This window comes from Leptidea sinapis, chromosome 22 (genome assembly GCF_905404315.1).
Source record: "Leptidea sinapis chromosome 22, ilLepSina1.1, whole genome shotgun sequence".
NCBI classification, from domain to species: Eukaryota; Metazoa; Arthropoda; class Insecta; order Lepidoptera; family Pieridae; genus Leptidea; species Leptidea sinapis.
The window spans coordinates 6,863,180-6,890,604 of record NC_066286.1 but is presented as its reverse complement, the minus strand read 5'-3'; the positions used below and the strand labels follow the sequence as shown (position 1 = coordinate 6,890,604).

At 35.9% G+C, this 27,425-nt stretch overlaps 2 protein-coding genes across 3 annotated transcripts in view; both read left to right on the top strand.

Moving 5' to 3' along the window:
• LOC126970838 (protein cereblon) overlaps nucleotides 1–27,425 on the top strand; it is a 272,220-nt gene that overhangs the window by 29,086 nt on the left and 215,709 nt on the right. The window lies entirely within an intron of this gene.
• Nucleotides 1–27,425, top strand: part of LOC126970792 (lutropin-choriogonadotropic hormone receptor) — a 197,520-nt gene that overhangs the window by 52,860 nt on the left and 117,235 nt on the right. Inside the window, exon 3 of one of the 2 annotated variants that reach the window (XM_050816890.1) lies at nucleotides 13,501–13,632. The exons of the other annotated variant lie outside the window; for it this stretch is intronic. Coding sequence (XP_050672847.1) covers nucleotides 13,501–13,632 — 132 coding nt within the window. The remainder of the gene's footprint in view (nucleotides 1–13,500; nucleotides 13,633–27,425) is intronic. 2 annotated transcript variants of the gene reach the window in all.

The window sequence follows — 27,425 nt, the reverse complement described above, 5'->3', positions numbered from 1 at the left end:
CGCAACTAAACTAGAGATGACTTGATCGTCGGCGATTCGAGCCGCTCTTCGCTCTTCGTCGCCCACCCACAGGTAAGAACAGTAATGGCATACACATTAACTTGTTCAAAGTCACGGACTAGTAAAAAAATAAGGACTCCGTGTCACCTTACATAACAGTGTAGCACTAAAACAAGCCGATTAACATGTAAGTACATAGCCCCACGCACACACTTACACTACTACAGGCCGATAGGCGGGCATTATGAGAATTGTCATCGTCTGTGACATGTTATAAAATCTCAAGTAAGAGATAGACTGAATGTTGGGAACGGCCGTAAGAGGCCAATCCTTAATCTAATACTCAAAGATTGGAATTCTTCAATTCAATTCAGGGCCGTTTGTGACACAAACTTAAAACTTACGACTTACAACTTCATTTTTGGATCGCAGAACCAAATTAACAACTAAAAGAAGTTTCTAAAAATAAAAAAATATGTACAAAGATTTGAAAATTAACAACAGGATATCAAAGTGTTTAAACAAGTTGAATGCAACAATATTAATTTACAAAAACACTTAAGAGTAATACAAACAATAAATTACCGTTCTGATGGCACAGGTCAATGACTTCGAAAGGTTAAGTAACCTTGTATTATATAATAATATCCTTTAATTGAGAGTAAAACTGTTCTTCGAGAGTATAGAACTCAACATAAACGAAACAGTACATTCAAAACAGGCTTTATAGGTATCTTATAAATGAATAGAGAAAAAAAAATAACCGACTTCAGACACAATAGATATAATATGCATTAAAAGTATAAAATAAATGCGTTTTATAATCAATCTAATTAATTAATCTAATTCTAGTTACAATTATTTTTATTTAAACCAAATTATAATGGGACCACCAGGGAAGCACCAGCTTTCAAATAAAAAAAGAATTATCAAAATCGGTTCAACCAATCGAAAGTTCTGATGTAATAAACATAAAAAAAAACATACCGACGAATTGAGAACCTCCTCCTTTTTTGAAGTCGGTTAAAAAGAAGAATTAGCAATGGCTTATTAATATATCAAAAACTGTAAAACAATTTATGTTTACTTCGATGTAATAATTAAACTATATCAGTCTATGGTACAAAATAACCAATAAAATTAACGAAATTACAAAGTAAATCATAATATATTTGAACTTATTGCAAAATGACGGAATTACTCTAAATTACAAAACGCGGACACATATATCTATATAACATACACATATCAACAAACTTTCACGCATACTGGGTGAATATATTACAGTTTCATGGTAATGAGGTTTTTTTTGTAACTTGTGATGAACTAACTGCAGTGGCAGACATTTCCTTATCCGAAAGTTTGAAATGGGGTTTTTATTCAACTTATTTTTAGTAAAACTAAATTCTATTCTATTCTATTCTAAAACTTCTAACGAACTTACATCATACTATTTCAAATGGGTTGCTTTTGGTCAATAGATAATTCTAAATACTATTTTAAAAAAACATCTGAATTTGAATATGTACGTTAATTCTTCGCTTTATTGAGTTAGCAACGTTTATGCGATTCTTTTGCTGTTACATGCTAGTACGGGCCAGTAGACCAGAGTGGTGACGATATACCAACAGGTGACCATAATTTACGCTCATTTGCACTCCTATTCCATAAAAAAATCATGCTAATCGTTTAGATTTATAGCATTTCTTCCGTGCGGTCTTCAACAAAACTTTCTCCTATATAGGTACAACGAAAGAATGGAATTTTATTGCAAAGTTACCCTTAGAAACACTTTCTAGGACGATACGAGACCTCCAAAAAAACACGTACTTTTATATAAAAAGCCCCAACACTCCTGTTATACCTCTGGTAGGGCAGTCATCTACTTCATGCCACGCACACCCCTGCAAGCATTACATCGATGATCAAACTATTTTCGCGCCAAAGCTGACGTCAGGCGAGTTCATATTAAACAAGCGATTTTGTAACAATATCTGCTTGATTATGATTTATGATTATAAAATTATCTATGATTTATTTATAAATTATCATAATAATAATAAAAAACTACTTTGTCTTTAATTTGGACGGTAAGATAGCGTAGGTAAATAAAAATCTCAAGTAAGTGCAGATTCAATTATTAGTTATGAGTTACGTAATGTTTTCAAAGGAGAGTCAAACTGGCTATGAATGCAGGTACTTGTACGGCAAACGGTATATGTACGAGGTACGACCACGCGATTACGAAACAATTCATTCAGAACAGGCTTTGCACCTTATCAAATGCTGCCAGCCTGCTTAAGTGACGTCATTGCTATTTGCAGCCAATCAGACACCATTATATTGGGATTTTTTTATATTGTGATTAAGAAGAAAAATATTTTTTTATCAAATTAAAATATTTTTATTCAAAATAGGATATTAAATCACTTATTGAAAGTGAGAAAGTACCACTCATTCGTAAAAGTATGCCTGAGACCTGAGAATAACGGGCGCGAGAAACTCAGCGGGCTTCTTTTTTTTTAAATAAAGGCATAAAAGGCATCCATTCCCAATCTGTGGTATCATTAAGAAAGTCTCATTAAAAAGTTTATGTTATAGTATCAGTTTTTCCTAACCCGCATCGTCCTTAAATTTTGGGTCAAATTTTTGTATATCTAACCCAGAAGTGAGGGACATCTGGGTTAGAATAACAAACTACTTAAGTATTTATTACAATGCATAATTCTCCGTTCCTACTATAAAACAATTTCCATTTCAATAAAACAAACATTAAGATAATTTAATAAAACTCTCCGAAATTCGTAAAAGCTTTTTAAAATATCATTTCGGTGCCAACTTCATTATTCCGCGTATGTTCCCGGAATGAATATCGTATTTGGTCTCACGAAAGAACTTTTGCGAAACAATATTCAAATTAATCGCAGTATTTTATGTCCGCATATTATTTTGTAGTATTGATGCGTTGCGTGACATTTGCAATGTGCCCTCAGGGTAAACAAATTTCGCAAAACAATTTATAAAATAGCAATGGCATCCACGAAGGCAAATTTGGATCATTTTTAGTTTCGCGCTAGGAGTAAGACTCACTAAGCATAAAATCAAAATATATATTAAACCTTCTTTGACAAAGATGGCTTACTATAGTATAGTAGATTTTAATGAGGATAATGATGAATGGTTCCTATCCGGCTCTGCGCAGTACACCTAAAATTGTATAATATTATATTAAGTAGGCTAACGTAGCCTTGTATGATTTGCTTGATGGGCTGGGAGTTTTTTACCAGATATTCTCCCCATTTTTTTTTATGGAATAGGAGGACAAACGCGCGTACGGGTCATCTGGCGTTAAGTGATCACCGTCGCCCACATTCTTTTGCAACACCAGAGGAATCACAAGAGCGTTGCCGGCCTTTAAGGAAGGTGTACGCGCTTTTTTTGAAGGTACCCATGCCGTATCGTCCCGGAAATACCGCACAAGGAAGCTCATTCCACAGCTTTGTAGTACGTGGAAGAAAGCTCCTTGAAAACCGCACTGTGGAGGACCGCCACACATCCAGATGGTGGGGATGATATCCTAACTTGTGGCGTGTCGTGCGAAGGTGGAATTCGGCGGCAGGAATCAGGTTAAACAGCTCTTCTGAACACTCCCCGTGATAAATGCGGTAGAAGACACACAATTAAGCGACGTCTATACGGAACACCAAGTGGTCCAGCCATTCACAGAGCACTGGGTCCCCGACATTTCGAGCTGCTCTGCGTTGCACGCGGTCAAATGGATCGAGCTGATACTGGGGTGTGCCAGACAGATATGACAGCAATACTCCATGTGTGGCCGGACCTGCGCTTTGTAGAGCGCTAGAATGTGGGCCGGCTTGAAGTCATTTAATGAAATGATGCAGCTTCAAGACGATTATCAAGTATTGTTGCATTATATTATGGTACTGTCACTTCATATGGTAAATAAATATTTTATTTCCATTTCTAAGTTCATGGGCAATGAATTATTGTCTCCGTAAATGAGCTTGTAAGTATGATGAGGTTCCACATTCGCCCATAGTCAAATGCATCACCGGAAGGTGGAGTAGAGGTTCTATGATTGTAATTGGGCAAGAAAAGTACGCGAGTTATTTAATTAAATAAATTTGTCGTCGATTGTGCAATAGAACCGTTGACTCTCACGACGGTATCTCGGGTTCGATCCTCGCCCGTCAGTCGCTCTTTATGTGTGGAATGTTTCATTACAATTGGGCGAACGGTCTTCAAATTTTAGGTGAATATACATACACATATACATTATCTATACGAGGTGTGTTCAAAAAGTAACGAGAATTTTTAAATTACGCGTGTTTGGAGAGTCCGCCTGTATAAAAAAAAATTTATTATGTTGGTACACATGCCCCTGAATTACGATAAAATTTTCAGCAATATTTATTGCTTACTTTTTGAGTGGCAGCAGCTAACGTTAGACGTGTGAAAAAAATGGATTAAAGAATTTGTATTCAATTTTGCATTAAAAATGAAATAAAGTGTAGTGAAGTTTGTAAAATGTTAACAAAGGCATATGGTGAGTCTGCTATGAGTAAAACAAGGATTTACGAGTGGTATAAGCTTTTCCAAAATGGCCGCGAAAACGTTGAAGATGACGAGCGACCCGGACGCCAAAGCACATCAATAACCGATGAAAACATGAAAAAAGTGAAAGAAATAGTTATGAACGATCGCCGAATCACAATCAGAGAAGTCGCTGATGATTTTGGCATATCAGTTGGCTCATGGCATGAAATTTTTTCGGATGTTTTGGGTATGAAACGTGTGGCAGCAAAATTCGTTCCAAAATTGTTAAATTTCGAACAAAAACAGCGGCGAATGGAAATTGCTCAGGAGTCCCTAAATGAAGTTAATAACGATGCAGAACTACTAAAACGTGTTATAACAGGTGACGAAACATGGGTTTACGGATATGAATTTATTATTGCATTAACAGGCCGTCGTTTTACAAGCATAGATGACATAAAAAGCGAATCGCTGAAAGAGCTAAAAGCTATTAGAAAGATCGAGTTTCAAGTGTTTCGAGGATTGGAAAAAGCGTTGGCACAAGTGTATTATATCCGAGGGGGATTACTTTAAAGGGGACAAAATAGATATTGATGAATAAATAAAGATTTTTTTCATAAAACAAAAATTCTCGTTATTTTTTGAACACACCTCGTATATATAAAAATGAATTGCTGTTCGTTAGTCTCGCTAAAACTCGAGAACGCCTGGACCGATTTGGCTAATTTTGGTCTTAAATTATTTGTGAAAGTCCAAGGAAGGTTTAAAAGGTGAATAAATAGGAAAATGCTGCTATATAAAAATGAATTGCTGTTCGTTAGTCTCGCTAAAACTCGGGAACGCCTGGACCGATTTGGCTAATTTTGGTCTTGAATTATTTGTGGAAGTCCAAGGAAGGTTTAAAAGGTGAATAAATAGGAAAATGCTGCTAAATCAAATAAAAACAACAAATTTGTTTTTCCTTTGATATGTTCATACATAATTTCTATGAGAGAATTTATTGACGCACGGTTTGACAGTTCTGCTGTGAAACAATTTCATTACGACAGCAGGGTGCATATTTTATGAAGTAATTTTTGATGTTATGATTTATTATTGACAAATTCATATAAAAACATTATTTTATTTATTATATACAGAACAACGTCTGTCGGGTCAGCTAGTCTTTTATATATATTTAAATGTATATAATATAGACTATGTGCCAGCCTTTAAAATAAACATAAATAGATAAACAAGCCTTTATTGCTAATTTCGTTTACAAAATGTTAAACTAATATAACAAAAAAATCTTATACAATTTGCCCTCAGCTTCTTATGCACTTCTCAAGCGCGTCCTCCAGGTATCTCCACAATATGTCGCAAGCTGTCCTGGCCAAAGCATTCCATTGAATTGTGTCATGTCGTCAACCCAGCGCTTTTTCTGCCTCCATTTTTTGCGAAAACCATCTCTGCCGACCGATTCAGTTATGGTTTTAATCCAATTATTTTTATTATGTCGAAGTATGCCTGTCCATCTCCATTTCTGCTTTTATGTGAATGTGAAAGCATCCTCAATTTTCGTAATATTTCTTAATTCTTTACACTTTTTTTCTATCTTTCCCCTTTGACCCCGTTTGGTTAATCCAAATAAAATCAAAATAAAATTATAACGTCAGCCGGTTCTGAAATACGTAAAATGTAGACACAAAAATCTATAAATATATATATATACTAGCTGACCCAGCAACGTTGTATTGCTATATAAAGTATTAAAAAAAAATTGGGGTGTATTAAGTAGATGCGACCGATTCTCAGACCTACCAAATTTACCGTACTACAATTATTGTAAGTATTGATCCATTGCCATCTTGCAACCCTATAGCGGATTTGTGGATGGAACAGAATAATATAAAAATCGCGATACAAAAGTAACTGTTGATCGTAGATGGGTGAAAATTTGAAGTTGTATGTATTTTTAATGGTGACTCATAATCAAACAAATTTAAAAAAAAATGTAAATAAAATTAAAAAAAAAAATCGTGTGGCCACCCTTAACATTTAGGGGGATGAAAAATAGATGTTGTCCGATTCCCAGACCTACCCAATATGTACTCAAAATTTCATGAGAATCGGTCAAGCCGTTTCGGAGGAGTTCGGTCCCGCACACCGTGACACGAGAATTTTATATATTAGATATATAAATCCAGTGTCCTGATTTTTGTTTCCAGTGAGCTCCTATACTAATGAACGGATTTTAATGGGGATTCTTCATGGACTGCAGCTTAGGTCAACTTGAGAGATAGGATAGTTTTTAGTTAGATTTGGGACCCATAATTATTTTTATTTCCAATATTTGTTTTGTATGGACATATTTTCCATGAGACAATTTATTGACGCACGGTTTGACAGTTCTGCTGTGAAACAATTTCATTTTATCAACAGGGAGCATATTTTACGAAATAATTGTTGATGTTATGAAATATTATTGACAAATTCATAAAAAACAGTATTTTACTTATTATGAATGGAGCAACGTCAGTCGGGTCAGTTGGTATATTTATAAAAAGCTTGATTTAAAACTTTAAACATTAGCCTTCTATTGTCGAGCACTTACTGCTTCACGAATTCTATTTACCATCTAAACAATCAATACTACGATATAATATGAAGACATTCTCAAATAGCACGATTAACTTGAAAAATATTTCGCAAAAGCTCCTTCGTGAAACCGAATACGATCTTTATTCCAGGAACATACGCGGAATAATAAAGTTGGCACTGGAATAATATTTTCGAAAGCTTTTAAGAGTTTTGGAACATTTCGTCACTTTTATCAAATTATCCTTATGTTTGTTTTATTGAAATGGAAATTATTTTATAGCAGTAAGAAAATATACAAATATAATTAAATAAAACACTTTTTAATGGATTAAAAGGCGTGTAATTGTAACTTTGTTTTTAACATTTGATTTTTTCGCAAAAGTTACGTTTTTATTATTATTTTAGTTAACCCGACGTTTCGTGACATTTCCAGAGCAAGTTTTCAGGGGCAAGTCCCTGACGGACGTTTTAATCAAAGAAAATTTTACGAACATAATCAATTATTTTTGTAATTCGATTTACTTGTAATATTTCACATATACTTGCCTACATTATTCATCAACGAAGTGATTTTTTTTTAAATATGAAACAAAAACCTTACAACAATAACTGCATTTACTTAATCATACAATGAAATGTGGTAAAAACTGAACATAAGTGTTTTTTAATTCAATATACATTTGGTATGAAAAAAACATCAGCATTTAGCTCTTTTCAACACACAGAATTAAAAATAAAATTTGTAAACAAAATTTTATGAACGGTGCGGGACTCGAACCGACGACCTCTCGCGTTCCGTGCGAGTACTCTTCCAACTGAGCTAACCGTTCGAGTGACGTATCGTCATAAAATTTTGTATGCTTTGTTCAACTCTCAGGTTGTGGCTTCATCGACAGGATCTACTTTACATTTGATAACCTGCCCAACTCTCAACTTTATTTGTGCATTAATCCTAGAAGTGAGGGTTATAACTTTAAAAACATATCAAATTGTTTAGAAAAATAAAACTTCCTGGACACGGGACAATATACGTAATACCGGGACAATCTCAAATTTCCTGACCATCTGGCGGCAATAGTTGTCACACACTTCTATAAAAATATTTCGGGCTAAGAAAGCTTAACGAATAAATTCCGCCACTTTAACGAACCATCGTTTACAAGTAAAGCACGTAAGAGCTATAAATATTAATGGACGAGTATCTTGGTAGGAACATTTAACTAATACCGAATTGGCAATAACTTTAATACCTATGTCGGTACGTAATATAAATAAAAAAAAATATGGGATTTTATGAACCCACGTTACAACTTATAAGTGAAACTTTTTAGCCGACTTCAAAATAGGAAGAGGTTTCGTCGGTATGTTTTTTTTTTGTTATGTTTGTTACCTCGAAATTTTCGACTGGGTGAACCTATTTTGATAATTCTTTTTTTATTTTAAAGCTGATCTGACAATGGCATCCATGAGAAAACCATAAAAGTCTTAAATTTGCTATATTGGATTGGACTTTGCTAAAGTGGATGATAAATTTGCGAATAACTCAATATCGGGCCAACCGATTTCAATGATTCTTTTTTTATTGGAAACGATATACTCCAAAGACAGTTTGGTGTTTGTGAGAGTTTGGTTAGGTTCTGATTACGGAATCCATGACAAAGTAACGGAACTCTTCAATTCTTATGAGCAAATTAACGATACTCGGCCGAATCTTATTTATACACATATTTAGACAAATTGTTAGTTAGTGAACTTCAAATTCACTAAAAATCAAAAAATAAAAAATAAATTAACAAAAAAACAACCGACTTCAAAAACACTATTCCAAAACAATAGATATAATATGCACTAAAAAGTATAAAACTAATTGCGTATTTTTATACAATCTAATTAATTAATCAAATTCTAGTTACGATTATTGTAATTTTTGGAGTCGGTGTCATCCAAGATAGATTTGTAACTACATACATAGTTATAGGTGAGATGTGCTTGAGTTGTGAGGAGGCGAAAGGCGAGAGCGGGTCGCGGAGTAAGGACACCGATTCCAAAAATAACAATAATCGTAACTAGAATTAGATTAATTAATTAGATTGTATAAAAATACGCAATTATTTTTATACTTTTTAGTGCATAGTATATCTATTGTTTTAGAAAAGTGTTTTTGAAGTCGGTTGTTTTTTGTTAATTTTTTTTTAAACACAAAATATCATATTAATATCAGCATAATAACCGAAAGAAAACAAACATATATACCTATATGATAAGGCACGGCCGGTCACATGGTTGGTTGTTCATTGTTGTAGGCATTTAATACGACAGCAAGTAAAATATAAAGACAAAAGCTATAATAAATTCATGATAAGAACTGTATTCTCGGCATGCGCGTGCAACACAACCGCCTCGCTCGATAGTTCTTCCCTGACTGACTGCTCGACACTTGCCTCGCGTCTGCTCTCGCCTGCACTCTCACCGCACGTTGATTACACCCGAGCTAAGACGAATACTGAATCATTCAAACTCGCATCTTGTGCTCGACGTTCTTGACTACAGATAATATATGCACACTTATTCATAAAAAAATGTAATAAAAATACCTGTGTCAAGTGTTCGAACCCACGCTCCCACTCGGGAAATAATCTTATATCTGGCGCCTTAGACTACTCAGCCAACCTGACTTGAAAGCTGTAGTAGAAATTAATGATTCAACTTCACCCCTACTCGGCGGCCGGCTGTGAGGCGACATGCGATAAATGAACAAAATCTTTGCGGCGATGTTATGAATATGAATTATAGCTGTATTTTTGTTAAAATGCTCTCATTGCATTATATATGCAGTAATGTCCTCCAATGGCGACCGGAAGACGTAGTTTCGGTAGGCCCCCACAAGATGGACCGACGATCTCGTTAAGATCGCCGGAATACGTTGGGTGAGGGCAGCGCAGGACCTATCGCCGTGAACATCTTTGGAGGAGGCTTTTGTCCAGCAGTGGGTGTATTCCGGTTGATATATAAACAAAATTAAAGAGGTTTTCATATGTGCGTATATCACGGAAAGACTGCTGGATAGATTTCAATTAAGTCTTCTAAGTTTTATTTCTTAGACACTTGACCCCTCATCAAAAAAAAATATTGCGATATTATCATTTCATATAAAGTTTTAAGAAACACCGATTTTATAAGCACTACGTGCTCAGTCATGTTCGCTGACAAAGTGGCGGGTACCAGCTAGTAAAATAATAAACAGAGCCTCTGTTTATCATAACGACTTAAGAAGAATCACTGCAAAAAGTTTGGGTGATAAGGAGTTAAATTAAATTGATGGTCAAGTCTTAAGCTAAGAAACTTTATTATCTGGACTAATTGTTGTCATTAGGCATTCGGATGATCGAATATCTGGATAATCGAATGTATGAAGAAAGGCGGGTTTGTGCATATGTAAAATATAATGTTATCTGTTTTTTAAAAACAACAAATACATATAAACGAAAATCAACGTTTATGAAAAAGGAAAGTTATGTTATTCCAAATTTACAAGTTTTTTTTTGTCTTTATCTTACTTTTATCATTACGTAATTACATGACAGAGAGAGGTAATTTTAAACTTGGAGTAACTAGCATTTATTAATAAGACAGGCGATGTATGCAATTATTACTATATATTACATACATACATAGTAAAATATGAACAGCTTTTGTGATCAAATAAAATATTTAGTTTATACGCATGTAGGTATAATTTGTTTACAATAATTATTTGGTATTGCTGCATTATCAAGAATTCGTTTCAGCTGTAGTATACTCTGTCACTCTCTGTTTGTTTTTCAAACCACTTGAGAGCTATTTCCAAGGCATGAAGTGCTTCATCATGAGATGGTCCTGCATCATTTTTCACGTCTAGATTTTCTTCTGTTTCTAGTTTTATATGGGTCTTGGTTATCGTCACTCGCTCATTGCTAGTTTTATATCCTGGATCTGAATTCTCTCGCCTAGAAGCTAAAGATTTTGAAGATAATGACTTCCAGTTTAATCCGGTATCATCAGCATTATAAACAAAATTGAAGTCGTGTTCATTTCCATTTAATTTCATCTTAAAATCATCTTGAAAAGAATTTGGTGCATCTGCATTAGCTGACATGTTTTCACCTTGTATTTTCAATTCACGAATTCCATGACGAGATTTAAATCTGCACAAACATCCGTTACTTGCCACGAACGATTCATCGACACCATTTTTTTTTTATTTAACTGTTATACTTTTTCACACAGCAATAGACAGGATATCGGTTGCCCAGTTGATCGTTTTTGTAAAAACCAACAATACAAAGCGTCTTCTAAAAGTCGTCATTTTTCGGTTTCCTCATCATTTTTCGAAGTTTACTCCCGTTTTCAGTATCGAATTTGAAAGTGAACAACAAAATTGAATCGGTATTGTTCTTAATATCACTTATCGTGGATGTACCTACACCATACTTATCAGCTAACTTACGACCGGTTTCTTCATTCTTTAATGAATCAATAATATTTATTCTGTCTTTAAGCGATAACACCACTCTCTTACGCTTTGACATTTTTAAATATTATGTAGACGTGACACGTGCGTCAGAGCGGAGTAACAATTGCTAACTAACTTAAATAATAAGGAAACGAGTCGCCAGTCGCGTAGGGTAGCGGGCGGGGTAATGCCAGTTCCGACACGTTCATACTTGCATGAATTCGACTTGTAGGTATTGCTCGCGGTTGGTAGTCCGGATAATTGCGAGTCCGTATAACTGGGTGCCAGACGTGGAAGTTCTCCTCTAAAGCCACAAATAAAATCAGGACCTGTCAAAGGGGGCTAGAGAGGAGTATTCTCAACATAAGAAAGATTGATAAAGTAAGACATACTAAAATAAGAAAAACCACCAATGCAATCGACGCTCTAACTTTTGCATTAAAACTAAAATGGAAATGGGCTGGCCATGTCGCGAGATGTACAGACCAGAGATGGACTGCGATAGTAACATCTTGGAGCGGGCAAGAGAAGCCGAGGGAGACCACTAACCAGATGGGAAGACGACCTCAGACGGACAGCTGGCCCTAACTGGATAGACGTAGCACAGGATAGAGACGCGTGGGCATCTTTGGAGGAGGCCTTTACCAAATCCGGGGTTGTTGCTAACAAATTTACTTATAATTAGATATTAATCTTATATTTTATATCTATTAATTTACTTACAATATTTAAAAAACTTTGTAAAAGCAAGAAATAAATGGCTTATTTAATTTAATTTAATTTAATAACTGAGGGCCGGCTCATCGAGTTTCTACTGTATAATATGACTGACAATATTCTGATTTCTGTTATCTGTAGTTAGTTCTGTAATCAAATAGCTGAAACTGAGTCAATAATGTATAAGATTATAAGGTAGCTTTATTTCCGCTCGAAAAATAATAAAGACTTACTCTTAAAAGACGTAGGCGACACATTCATAAGTGCGATAAAGACAACTGTAGCTACAAATAACGTGAGTAAAAATGAGTGATTCGTTCTCAACAATTTCCTCCAAAATTTTTTTTTGATAATACGAGATACGATACGAGCTGGACGTCCAGCTGATGGTCATTGACATCCCTGCCATTAAAAATTCTGAGCGGCACTAAAATAGCGCTCGTCACCTTGAGACATAAGATGTTACCTAAGTCTCATTTGCGAAGTAATTTCACTAGCTACGGCCCCCTTCAGACCGAAACACTATACTGTTAACACATTACTGCTTCACGGCAGAAATAGGCACCGTTATGGTACCCTTCATCTAGCTGGTATTTTTTTGTATCGTTAATTATGGAAAGTTTTAATTTTTTCGCTTATTGTTACATTCGTTTGCTCGGCCTCTGTTTGCGGTCTATATGATTAAGCCGTTTGATTCATAACTTTTTGAAGTAAGTACTCTAGCACTTAAGAAAAAAAAAACAAAGCGCGTACACCTTCCTTAAAGGCCGGCAAAGCTCTTGTGATTCCTCTGGTGTTGCAAGAATAGGAAGATATGGATGATATTGAACTTATTGCAAAATTATTCAGGGTTATAAAAAAAAACAAAAAAAGAAGAGGAGAACGTTTGTATGTATGTTATTGGGCAAATGAGACATAACATCTTATGTCTCAATTCTCATGGTGACGAGCGCAGTTGTAGTGACGCTCAGAATTTTTGGGTTTGAGAATAATCCTGAGCGGCACTACATTGTAATGGGCAGATCGTATCAATTACCATCAACTCAATGTCCTGTTCATCTCGTCCCTTGTTTACATAATAAAATAGGTATATACATCACTGATACACTAAGCCTTAAGGTGGTGGTATAACTATTTTGTGTTGATGTCAGGAACCTGTCAGCAAATCGTCTGGAGCGCGTGGCTGCTGGGGCACTGAGTGGTGCGGCGCTGGCCAGGCTGTGGCTGGACCGGTGCTTTCTGCTCCGTCTGCCCACAGCTAGCATGCCAAAGTTGCATTATCTGTAAGTAAACAAGATTAATTTACTACTTGGCTTTTTATATACTTAACAGATAAATTGTTAACATTTACTCTTTGGTCCATATTATGTGTATATATAGAGCTTTTCTCGGTGATACTGCTGTTGTTATTATTTAAAACAAAAGGCACATGTAACTTATTATAAAGGGATTTGATGCACTCTTATTTTATCCCTGAGGCCAAAGAAATAATTGCGACTTCTTCTCTTCCTGCCTCTACGAGGATCTCTGTTTTGGTGACGTAGCGACGACGAGGTGAAGGTTTATAACTCTTTTAAGAAATTGGTTTTTTTTTTTCAAAACATTTTTTTAAATGTTTAAATTTAATTTATTATGGCATTTTTTGCCATTTTGTCGGTAATGACGATGATCCCGTTGCTATTGAAATTTTGGGACTTCTGAACATAAAACGCAACTGATAGTTTTGACAGTCCTATCTTGATAATTACTTGACACTGCCTAAAGAATTCCGAAGAGACTGGTAGAGATCTGAAGATGCTAAGTCACGGCTACATGGCGTATGCATTGCCATTGCATGCCAATGGCAATGCATACGCCATGTGGAGAGTGGCTAAAAATGCCCAAATGCCACAGAGTCTGATGATGAAGGTTTTCAACCAGTGTGTGTTGCCGGTGATGACTTACGGTACGCAGAAGTGGTCGCTAAGTATGGGCCTGATGAGAAGGCTTATGGTCGCCTAGATGGCAATGGAGCGGGCTATGCTCAGAGTTTCCCTGCGAGATCGAGACAGAAATGAGGAGATCCGTAGGAGAACCAAAGTCACTGAGATAGCCCAAATGATTGCGGAACTGAAGTAGCAATGAGCAGGGTACATAATTCGACGCACAGATGGCTGTTGTGCAGTAAAGTTTTCGGATGGCGACCACGTACCGGAAGACACAGTCTTGGTAGGCCCTCCACAAGATGGACCGATGATCTGGTCAAGATCTCCGGAATACATTACATGAGGTAAGCGCAAGACAGATCTTTGGGGTGGCCATTGTCCAGCAGTGGATGTTGATGATGTTTTAAAATCTTTGTGTTGTCATGTTTTATCACGATACGCTCTAGCGTGAAACAACACACCCTTTCTATTGCTGTAATCTTATTAGTTGTTGGCATTAGAGATCCAATTCGATGGTTTTGCCCGATTAAAGCTCATTATAAACTATGCCTTCCAATCCCATCATAGAGCATCACCTAATTGCGAGTTTTGCGATGGTCTATGAAGCCTGATCTTTCACCACGATCATTTTAAGGACGATCTTTTTTACCTACGTCATCCACTTTTTATCACCAGCAATCAATCGCTTCCAAAAATGGCTCGTCTTTAGACGTTAATACGTCTAAATTAAGAACCACAAATGCGTACACGGTTCATTAGAATTCAGTAAACTTGTATAGTATGGATATGTCGTTCTTCAGTTGTGTCGTAACTACTGATAAAATTGCGTAAACTTCAGTATTGCTTAAATTCGTTAGAGGTTGACGTGAGCGAGATGCAATTTTGAAATATAAAATTTTGCTATTAAATACGCTAGCTAACTTTGCAACTAGCCTTAACTGATGCTGTATTTCATTCGCGGCTTGCTTTGCCTTTTTTTCTTGTTTTATTCATTATGACAGAAATAACAACAAATCAAAAATAGCTGGAAACGACATTTTAGTAATTTGAGTCTTTATTTGAAACGTAATATCATTTATATCATCAAAACCAGCCAGATACAAACAGTACAGCCAAAGAGATTGTATTACAAAACACATACTATATGCGAAAAGCATTTTCCCTCATATATCCTACGTTTTAACGTAATTTCGATGAAAGACTATGATATAAATGTAATATATATGAAAGTTCAACACTCCAGAACAATATTTTCACACATTAAAAGATCAATATTGGCGGACCCGGAGCGAATACAAACTAGAGGATGAAATCTCTTTATCCGGCTTAAAGAGGATCGGATGTATATACGATAGAATAGGTTCTCGAATGATATTACATTTTACCTATTTTCAATATTATTAAATCGACACGCTGTTTGTATAATTTTAGGTAATGTTAATGTATGACCTGAATGGAGGTGATAATATACGTCATCTATATCTGCGCGTTTACTCTTGAACTAGTAGTGCAGAACTGTGTATTATTTGCAATATACGAGATTTAATATATTAGATTGGAATAGAAATTTTATAAGTGTTAATTCTGTTAAGGTTGACTATCACCTATATATCCTCAGTCTGGCCATAAATACTGTTACAATTAAAATAAACCAAATATTACATTTGAATTTGGAATCTGTCATTTTTATATGATTGTTCATTGAGTTTTCTCATTTTGGCGCCAATTCCTTTTTACAATATTTTGCGATATTGAAATGGAGTGGGGAGATAAAGAGAACCGAATCGCTGTGATTGCATTACACAAAGTAAGTATGGAGCCAAATGCAATTTTTAAAACTCTGCATATTAAAATGTTTGTGTACCGGGCTATTAATAGGTACAATGAGACCTCCCCTGTTTGTGACAGAAAAAGATCTGGCCGTCCACGTAGTGTACGCGTCCACGTACGAAAAAGGTGCTCAACGAAGTTAAATGTAATATTTAGATTGGTATCGTTGCATGTTTTGGAGAAACTTTCGCAGTTTGATGTGCTGAAATAGACTATATTAACGCGTAGTTTCACGTCACTACTTACACGCTGGTGGTCATATTTTGGCCATATTTTTTTTTATTATATGTCAGCTCTAGTACCTTTTTGTTTAGTTTTCTATTCGGACCAGTACAGCCTCCACACCTTTTTCAGCCGCAAAAAGCAGAACTTAAACTTTTGTGTCCTCTTGCCTGCCTAGTTACATAACAACGTGCAAATGAGATATTTGAACATGTTGAAGTTTTTCGGGTCCAATGACTGAACAGTTTCAGATTTTTAATTTGCCAACCGATGACGTCACACTCAATCAATGATAGGTGAAACGCATGGATGCTTTACCGATCATGTCTATTATTAGCTCATTGGTTTTCATGAACTAACTTACTGTATGTGCAGTATCTTATCGTATTGCTTCGGCCGCACTTTTGCACCTATCCTTAACAGTGGGAGGCCTTCTTTGCACAGGATGCCGGCTAGATAATGGGTACCACAACGGCGCTTATTTCTGCCGTGAAGCAGTAATGGGTAAGCATTACTGTGTTTCGGTCTGAAGGGCGCCGTAGCTAGTGAAATTACTGGGCAAATGAGACTTAACATCTTATGTCTCAAGGTGACGAGCGCAATTGTACTGCCGCTCAGAATCAGCTGAACGTCCTTCTCGTCCCGTCCCTTATTTTCATAAAAAAATAATCAACCCGAAGTAATGCGTGCCGAAGCTTCGTGCGTTTTGACACTAAAAAGTTATCGCGATAAAGCCTGTGCTCACATTAGCGGCTTCTATATTTTATTTCAACTATCGTACAATAATCCAAGATGGCCGAAATAATTTACAGACGTTTAACTATGGAGGCTTATATTACAGATTGGTCGCCGCTAAGAACAATAGCTTTTTTATTAAGCCAACTTAATATTGTAGTGTATATTGGCTACTTGTAAAGATGATTGTATGCGTGGCATCATTACACTCAATGACATCTTTTTAATCTTGTTACTTATATACGCTTCGTGTTATTTTACACTGAAATCTATATATATAAATGAATTGCTACTCGTTAGTCTCGCTAAAACTCGAGAACCGCTGGACCGATTTGGCTAATTTTGGTCTTGAATTATTTGTGAAAGCCCAGGGAAAGTTTAAAAGGTGAATAAATATGAAAGTGTTCGGAATTAAATAAAAATAACAATTTTGTTTTTGGTGGGGGACACATCAAAGGAAAAACAAAATTGTCGTCCGATATTTGGTATGTATGGACATATTTTCTATGAGAGAATTTATTGAAGCACGGTTTGACAGTTCTGTTGTGAAACAATTTCATTACGACAGGCAGGGTGCATATTTTACGAAATAATTCTTTATGTTATGAAATATTATTGACAAATTAATAAAAAAACATTATTTTATTTATTATATACAGAACAACATCTGTGGGGTCAACTAGTTATTAATAAAACACTTACTGATGATATGTGATCCCAGTGTCTCTCTTATTTCTTAGTAGTATTCTTTTTACTACGTAACCCGGCATTTTAGTTTTAATTATTACCAAAGTTTAACAGAACAAGTTGCAAGTCAACGGCACATATTATTCCAGACTGACTCGAGTATACCCACTTTGGCGTAGTATTAATTGCCGCACTTTGCGACTACGCCGCGGTATCTATTTGGAGCGCAGTGGATACCAATCCTTAATCTATGTATGGAGGATAAAGTACTCTTTAGCTTTATAATATACTAGCTGAACCGACAGACGTTATTCTGTAGATAATTAATATGTTTTATAAGAATTTGCCAATAATATTTAAAAACATCAAGAATTATTTCGTAAAAAATACTCCCTGTTGTTATAATGAAATTGTTTCACAGTGGAACTGTCAAACCGCGTATCACTAAATTCTCTCATAGAAAATATGTCCATACAAAACAAATATTGAAAATGAGAATAATTATGGGTCCCAAATCGAAATAAGAACTATCTTAGTAATTGCGAATATTATTGGGGCTGCCACGATACTGCAGCGCGTCGGGGATGTTTGCTGAGGCATGCGTAGATTGTTTTTACGCGACTATGTGTAAGCGGTGTACGTCCCTGTTGAGTAGGGTCTGGGCTAGCCCCAATGGTATTCTGAGGGCATTTTCTCACAGGTTCGATTGTCAGTACCTGAACCACTGCTGTTTGATACATGTGCTGACAAGTCGGTCCTGTCCTAGATTAGGAAGGTTTAGATTTTAAGATATCTTGTACTAACACTAGATTTTAAGGTATTTTGTTACTAACACATTATGATCCTTTGTTTGTCGAAATAAAGAATTTATATTATTATATATATATATTATATATTAATCTTGAGAGATCTCAATTTGGACTAAATTACACACGATGAAGTAAACCCAATTAAAATCCGTTCATTAGTTTAGTACTCAATCGCGGACAAACAAGGTGACACGTAATTTATTTATATAAAGAATATTATAAGAATAGATCATAGTAAAGACAAAACAAATAACTCGAAAAGCGCTACCACAAAAGGCTTGCTACAAACGAACTCTTTATTATATATTTAGTAAGTTCAGATAAAACGCCTCTACACGTACGTTTTTCAGAATCGTTATTTTGCGCTAGAAAATATTTGAATATTAAAATGAGACCGTGTAACGAACCGCCCGGGCCTCAAGGTCGCACAGAACAGTGGCGCGTTTCGATATTATTTTGGCAAAATTCAGATGTTTAATGTAAAAATAAAAGAAGGCGTTTCTTTTTTATAACACGGTTAGACTTTCACTTAATAGTAGCTGATTATCCCATTACATCACTTAAGTATTTATTTATTTTATACCAGCTGACCCAGCAAACGTTGTATTGCCATCATAGTATCATCATCAACTATAGTTAATCTATCAACTATAGGTAGCTAAAATTACGTTTGTTTTTTTAACTCCAGAGAAAGTAAGATAGATGCAAAGATTCTAATTAGTTATTCATTTTATACTATTCTTTCAATTTGATTTCTGAACGACAAAACAAAATTGTTGTTTTTTTTTTTTAAATTCCGAACATTTTCATATTTATTCACCTTTTAAACCTTCTCTGGACTTCCACAAATAATTCAAGAGCAAAATTAGCCAAATCGGTCTAGCCGTTCTCGAGTTTTAGCGAGACTAGCGAACAGCAATTTATTTTTTTATATATATATAGATATATAGATTGGCATAAAAAGGCATTTTCTCAAAATTGATCCCTTCAGTATTTTTTGATGTCATTTCTAATATACTAGATACTACTACCGCTTCGGAAACAAATGGCGTTACGAGAGAGAAGAAGCGGCGCAAAAAAACTCTCCCAGCATTTTCTTTGCGCTTTTTTATGAAATATACAATATTGTACTGTGTTGTAGGACGACCAACTGCCGACAATAGTTTTAAATAAAAGTCTAATAGTAACAAAAAGCCAATTAAATGTCCTCACGAATAGCAAACCGAACCGTTTATTTATTATTTATTTATTTAAAACATCACAAAATCCACAGAACTTAAATTAGGTTATAATAATACTATTTTGTAGGACTTACATCTTATAACGGATTTACAATATTTATAATAAGACATGATATTTGAGCGTGTGTGGTTTGGTGAGAGTGCGTGCGTGTGAGTGTGTGTGTGTTTTTTTTTTCTGAGGGGAAAAATACTATTACGTATCGTGGGGTCAGGATGCCAGGGACCCCGTATGTCGGACTCGGTCTGGTGACCTATACCGACTAAAAAACCGCCTCTTTCTTCTGTTCCCTCGTTGTTCCCCGCGGGATTGCCGTCAAGCATTTCTTCACGGGGAGGGACTTAGCTATTAGCAGCTACTTCCACTCGATGCTTGACTTATTTGGGATCTTTCCCTCTCTTGGGTGCGTAGCTCCTTTAGCACTTCGGTTGCATAGCCGTTTGTAGCATCCCAAGCTTCCTGTGATTCCAGCACTATGGTTATAATATTTTCTGGCTTAATCCTGATTGTGCTTTTTATCACCTCTTCCCATTTACTTCGGGCAGCTTCAAATCGTGGTCAGACAAAGAATACGTGCTCCGCGTTTTCATTGGTCCCAGTGCACGGAATGCCCTACATTCCGGACATTTCACCAGATAGGAGCGCCATACATCAGCACTGATGTAGCTACTGAGGTCAGCAAGAGTCGCCTTTTCTGTTTTGGTCCTCCGACATTTGGCATTAGTCGTGACAGATTGGCCACCACTGCTGTTGACTTTGTTGTTATGGTTTCAACATGTTTCTTGAAATTAAGACGGGCGTCAATCAGTACTCCAAGATACCTAATAAAAGGCTGTGTCGGTAAGTGTAATATTTCCGACTCTGAGTAGCATTGTTTCTGTCTGTTTCCTGCTTTTGATGAGGACGGCTTCCGTTTTGAGATCTGCAAGGTGTAGCCCGACCTGCTGCATCCAGTTTCTAATGACTGGGCTGTTCGATGTATTTAGCAACTATTACGATAGCCACATCGTCCGCGAAAGCAACAAGTCGTGTTTTGGCTGGAAAGTCTTGTTTCAGTAATGCGTCATACATAATGTTCCAAAGCAGAGGGCCCAACACTGACCCTTGCGGTACGCCTCCATTTACTCTGTACTCTCAGGTCAGTAAGTAGCTCGCTACTATATTCCGCAGATAGGTAGGTACATTGAACTGTCTCGGATTGCATTCTTAAGCCTTCGACGAGCTTCTTTATATTTTTGCATCATCATGTCGAAGTAGGTGGTAGTCTTCTTTCGCGCGCGTTGTGCTTTTCTTCTAGCTTTGATACACTCTTTACGGTACGTGGCTATCGTGTCATTCCACCAAAATACTGGTGGAAACCCGTTTGGACAGCGTTTTCGCGGCATAGAGGTATCGCAAGCAGACATCATTCTCCTAGTGATGGAAGTTGCTTTTTCGTTGGCATTGCATATTTGACCCATTGGCTGACCGTCGAATGCAATCTGAAATGTTCTTAAGTCAGGGGCTGGGGCTGAGGTGATACTGCCACCAGGCGCGTCCCCCGTGCGGATAGGGGAATGCTCACACCGACTTTTGAGTAAGGAGGGTAGAGACGAAATTAAATAGTCTCCGCGGACAAAACACGCCCAAGCCAACATGTTAGAGACCGTGTCGAGGGCTGCGTGGCACCTGGGGAGAGGTGTTACGAACGGTTCCCCTGGAGGAACAGGTCGAACTCCAGGCGTATTTAGGCCTTACTCTGGCAACCGGGGCTCTGCCGGAGTGGACCGTTTATTTCCCTAGGTTCTCGTGGGAACAACATGAATGTGTGTGTGTGTGTGTGTGTATGTGAATTTATTAAGATTAAGTTTATATTGTCAACGATAGTAGAGATATAAGTATGCTCTAACAATTTAAAGTCAAAGTTAAATAAACTTTATTCAATCAGACTTAAACTAAGCGCTTTTGAATGTTCACTATTAATATTACTTTTAAATTACTAAATTTACCATATTATTACTGTGAAATGAGCTTCCTTGTGCGGTGTTTCCGGGATGATACGACATGGGTACCTTTAAAAAAGCGCCTCCACCTTAAAGGCCGGCAACGCTCGTGTAATTCCTCTGGTGTTGCAAGAGAATGTGGGCGGCGGTGATCACTTAATACCAGGTGATCCGTACGCTCATATGTCCTCCTTTTCCATAAAAGAAAATGTAAAAAGAAAATAAATCTTTTTCATAGTATGAGCTGAATGCCACCGTGATATCACAGTATCGGGTTCCGCTCAGAGGGTCGAGCTCACCATAATGAGTAGTGACGTCACAACATAGCGGGTCAGCGACCCCTCACCACATTGCCTACCTAAACGACTTAATGTCAGGGAGAAATTAAAATTTTGTGGAATATACTTTATTCAGTTACAAGATTTGACCCCAAACATGCAAACATTTCTTAGTTACTTAAGTTTTTTAGCTAAACTACAATATTATAACACCTAGTTATAAGATTTTTACAATTCTAAGGATTTGTTTTACCAGTGGGAGGCTCCTTTGCACCGGATGCCGGCTAGGCTATGGGTACCACAACGGCGCCTATTTCTGCCGTGAAGCAGTAATGTGTAAGCATTACTGTGTTTCGGTCTGAAGGGCGCCGTAGCTCACTAGCTAGCTCAAGTCTCATGCCCAGTAATTTATTGAAATTACTGGCCATGAGACTTGATAACTTATGTCTCACGGTGACGAGCTCATTTGTAGTTCCGCTCTGAATTTTTGGGTTTTTCACAAATCCTGAGCGGCACTGTATTGTATTGGGCAGGGCGTTTCAATTACCAACAGCTGAACGACCTGCTCTTCTCGTCCCTTAAAATAAAAAAAATAATTTAAGAACTGAATGTTGTACGTAACCGCTCAGGTACTTTATATATTTAGTTAAAGAATGTTCAAAGTAAGTGTAAGTAAGTACCTCGGGTTTCCAGCGGTAAACTTTGAAAAGATTCAACGAGCGTACCATTTCATTCCGTTAGAAATTTCTCGCAAATCGAATTAACCGTGCAACTTACGACACATTAGCTTCCAACAGAAAATATATAAAACTCTTAAGATATTTGACATGTTTGTTGGTCCTTTTTGTCTGTTAAATTTTGCTATGCTCATAGATTTCATTATAGATATAACCTGCTGCGGTCTTACCCGCGTATAATACATAAATTTAATTGCTAGATATTTTCTTAGGATTAATATTGGTACAATAATTTAGTGTATAATCTAATTTGTAAAAACAAAACCGAGTAGTATAGTCTATCTCAATTTAAACTGATTGAAATTGTCATTAGTGAATATTAATAATTATGTTTTAATTTTCATGTATAAAATTATTGTCAACATAAAAATACATATAGATAATTATAAAAAAAAATACGGATTGCTACAATATGTTTTTAAGTGATAACCCTCACTAGAAGTGAGTAACTTGGTTAGAGCACCGGCACGGAACGCCGGGCGCCGCAGGTCGTGGGTTCCAATCCCGCATCATTCATAAAATTTTGTTTTTCAAAATTTTATTTGTTTATTTTGGAATGGTTAGGTTAGTGGTTATAAATATAGTTTTTTTTTTATATAATTTTATCATGCAATCACTCGAGAGACTATGAACAGATGTGTTCTGAGAGAGAGATATTTATGTGGTTAAATACAATATTCGTTTATATATCGCTTGCGTTATCGTACAAAAAAATGACAATTTATATAACAAGGAAAATTTAACACTTCAGAATTATTATAATTATTTTACATTAAATAGTGTATCTCTCAGAAAAATCAACTTTCATTAACTGTAAAAAATATTTTCCGGCTGATATTCGAACCCTCGACCAGCGACCTCGCGGTGTTTCGGCTTCGCAATCACAATATTCAACCACTGGACCAATGATCGTATGATCATTAAGTTGAAATAGCCGAGCTATAATTAGTTAGAAGTATATATCTTTCATCCATAATTTCAACGACAGTCCTACGAATTTTCGATCAGGCCACGTGTCCTGACCCAAGTTTAATATTTCATACCATTCCATAAAAAGTGCTCAACGTCGCCAAAGAAGTTTTCACTTTACCAAATAAATATTTTATTGATATTTTTGTAGCCGAAAATTTAAAGAATGAAGTTTTGTAGTTTAAAATAAACAATCAAAGAAGTATCAGAAACAATATACATTGGAAATAACAAAATAACATCGCAAGAATGCGTAAAAAGACCGTTCTTATAAATATTAGTGAAGTCGCTCTATTTAAAACAATAATATTAATGGGAGATATAGCAACTGCTGGGTAACAGTCCTAAAATATGGCTTACAATCGAAAGGTCAATGATCGACTTAAAATTAGAAGCTGCGTAATAAAATAAACAAAAATTAATACAAAACCCGCGTTGAGCGCTGCCCGCGTTATTTATATTTGTATATAAACATACATTAATCACAGTTTTGCAATGAATACCTGGGCGCCGATTCTGCCATCTTAAATTAAGTATTTATTTTATTAGAAAAACACAAACAGAAATACAAATACATGTGTAGACAATGAGTTATAAGAATTATAATACATGTATTCTAAACCACGTGTTCCGCTGATTTTTAACAATATTGCGTTATCTACGCTTAATACAACTAGTGCTTAAAAATTAAGATTAAAAATAATATTTATAAGTAATAGTAATAGTGACATATATACATATAAAATATTTAAAAAATAAAATAAAAATAATATAATCAAATATATATATACCTACTAGTGGATCCGACAGACGTTGTCCTGTACACACGTCTTAAATTTGAAAAATCGGTCCAGCCGTTAGGAGGAGTTCACTAACATACGCATGAGCAGGAGATTTATATAATATGGACGGAATTGAGAATCTAAACCAATCTCAAATTCACTGAAACGAACAAAAAAATCATCAAAATCGGTCCAGCCGTTTAGTATGTTGTTTAATTGTGAATCTAAACCATTCTCGAATCTACCTGAAGACACACACCAATCTCAAATTCACTGGAACACACAAAAATATCATCAAAATCGGTCCAGCCGTTTAGGAGGTAGTTCAATTGTGAATCTAAACCATCCTCGAATCCACCTGAAGACACACAGAAAGTTTCATCAAAATCGGTCCAGCCGTCTAAGAGGAGTTCAGTGACATACACACGCACACAAGAAATATATATATTAAGATACATATTATAGTAATACACTAAAATATATATTATACCTAGTATATATATATATATATCGGTAAATGTGTGTAATATATATATATATACACATTTTAGGAGCCTGTATTCTATGTATAGTTAATATTTAAATTTTGTATTCGTCTTCTTGCTTTTTTCTTAATATACTTATAAACTGGGACTAAAATTGTGTTATTCTGTCTAACGATCCTGAATTAAGTTTTCCATTTGGTAATCACATGAACTTACTACACACCAATTCACATCGTTCAAGTAGATGAGTTACAAAAGAATTCATATAGACAGCAAAATTTTCAAATATTAGGCGCAAATTCGGCCTCATATCTCCATTCGGGCGGGCCATTGGAATCAACAACTGAGTCGAGTATCACTCCCCCTCCCAAGAAGAACAAGAAGTACCTAGCAACCGCTAGAAGAGCTAGTGCAGCTGGAAGAAACGAGAAGTCCCTAGCACCTGCTAGAAGAGCTATTGCAGTTGTTAGCCACGAGAAGTCCATATCGACCGCCCAGTGGTCACCTCTGGGTGGGTGCTCCCCAGTACCAGCTTCATCCATTTGACTGCATACAACGAAGAGCGGCTCGACTCATCAACGATCAAGTCATATCCGATCTGCTTGATTCTTTGGCATCTCGTAGAGATGTGGATTCTCTTTGCATCTGGACATAACGTCAAAATGCTAATACCACCCGCATCACGTTGACGCCTGGCATTCTACAACCGCGAGTTTTGGAAGAAATTTCTTGCCTCGCACAGCCACTTTGTGGACTCAATTACCGGCTGCTGTTTTCCCGAACCGATACGCCTATAGGGACCTTCAAGAAGAGCAATCAATTAATTATTTATTTATTATAAACAAACAGTTCCATGTTAAACTAATAGAATGTCCTTGAAAATTGTTTACACAGTTTGTCTACAGGATCGAGCGAGTCTCATACAATAATATCTAAAACAAATTTTACAAATGTTACTGCAACAATAAATACTCTCATCATACCTTAACATAAGCCTCTTGCCCGTTTGCCCCCTCTTATATTTAAAAAAAGTTTTGGTGTCTATGAAATTTCCCAGAAAAGTGTAATTGCAGAAAAGGGTACAAATTTATATAGTAGTATAGATATTTTATCTGATAATACAGTAAATATTTAGCCAGCTTTCTGCAGTATTGTCTGTTTGTCTTGACCATTTTTCTCCGAAACATGTTAGACCTATCAAATAACAAGGTCTACCGGAGATGTAAAAAGACTTTTTTAACTAACTCGAATCAAACAAATAATCAAATACATATATTTCTCCCAATATGTAGTATAGCTACAGCAATACTTATTAATAAAATGTTAAACTACAGTTGGGAGACAGGAGCTCAAACTAGGTAGAACCTGTAATCATACGATTATGAATGCTTCCAAGAGAGTGTCATTCTCTTTTCAGTTTGTGTGTGTGTGTTCATTGTGAGTAAAGAAGATAAATATTATATGAACTAATATGTATCTCTAATTATTTGTATTAAGGTAACATTGGGGCTAATACATTTTCTGTAATTAACACTAACAACACAACGATTCATGCTTCTTATTTTAAAATCTCGCTAACAGTACAAAATCTAGAGAACTAATATAAAAAAAATTAGAAAAAATGCCTTATAGAAGAAAAGAACAAAAGAAAAAAAATCGTCACTGTTTTTAACGGACGATACTGACAGTTGGTCGGTCCGTTTCACTATTAATATTAACAGAATCGCGGCCCGATGTGAGAGCTATAAATATGCTCACGAATACGATAAAACATAGCAACATAACTTAACAACTACGTTACCTTTGATGTGTCAACACTTTATTAGGGTAGCGGGGTCAAATTCCAGATGAAATACAGAAAGGGCTCTGCACCAAAATAGTAAAAATGTAATAAATAATGTTACAAGCTTCATATTTCTGCAGCTTCTGAAACTCTAAAGCGTCTAAAAAACGTACAAATTAATTCGAAAACCAAAGCCGATACCGAATTCAGATATTTTTTGAAATCCAAGATGGACGCCGCGCAAATTTATGATTTCAACAATATGGATATCGTATCCTAGGTTCTTGAGGAAGCAGAGAACGAATTTCCGATCATTTTTGAAATCCAAGATGGCCGCTGTAATTAGTAAAGCACGAAATCAAAAATAATAACGAGAGTGAAGAAGTGGCATTTCAATCCCTACATAAATTATAAATGTGAATGTTAGTTTGTTTGTTACGCTTTTAGGCCGGAGCTACTGAACTGATTTTGATGAAATTTGGCACAGCGATAGACTAGAACTTGAAAAGGGACATAGGTTAATTTTATCTCGGAAAAATTCTGTGGTTCAGACTTGCTTATTGTTTTTAAAATCCTTTATCTATGCGGACGAAGTCGCGGGCATCAGCTAGTA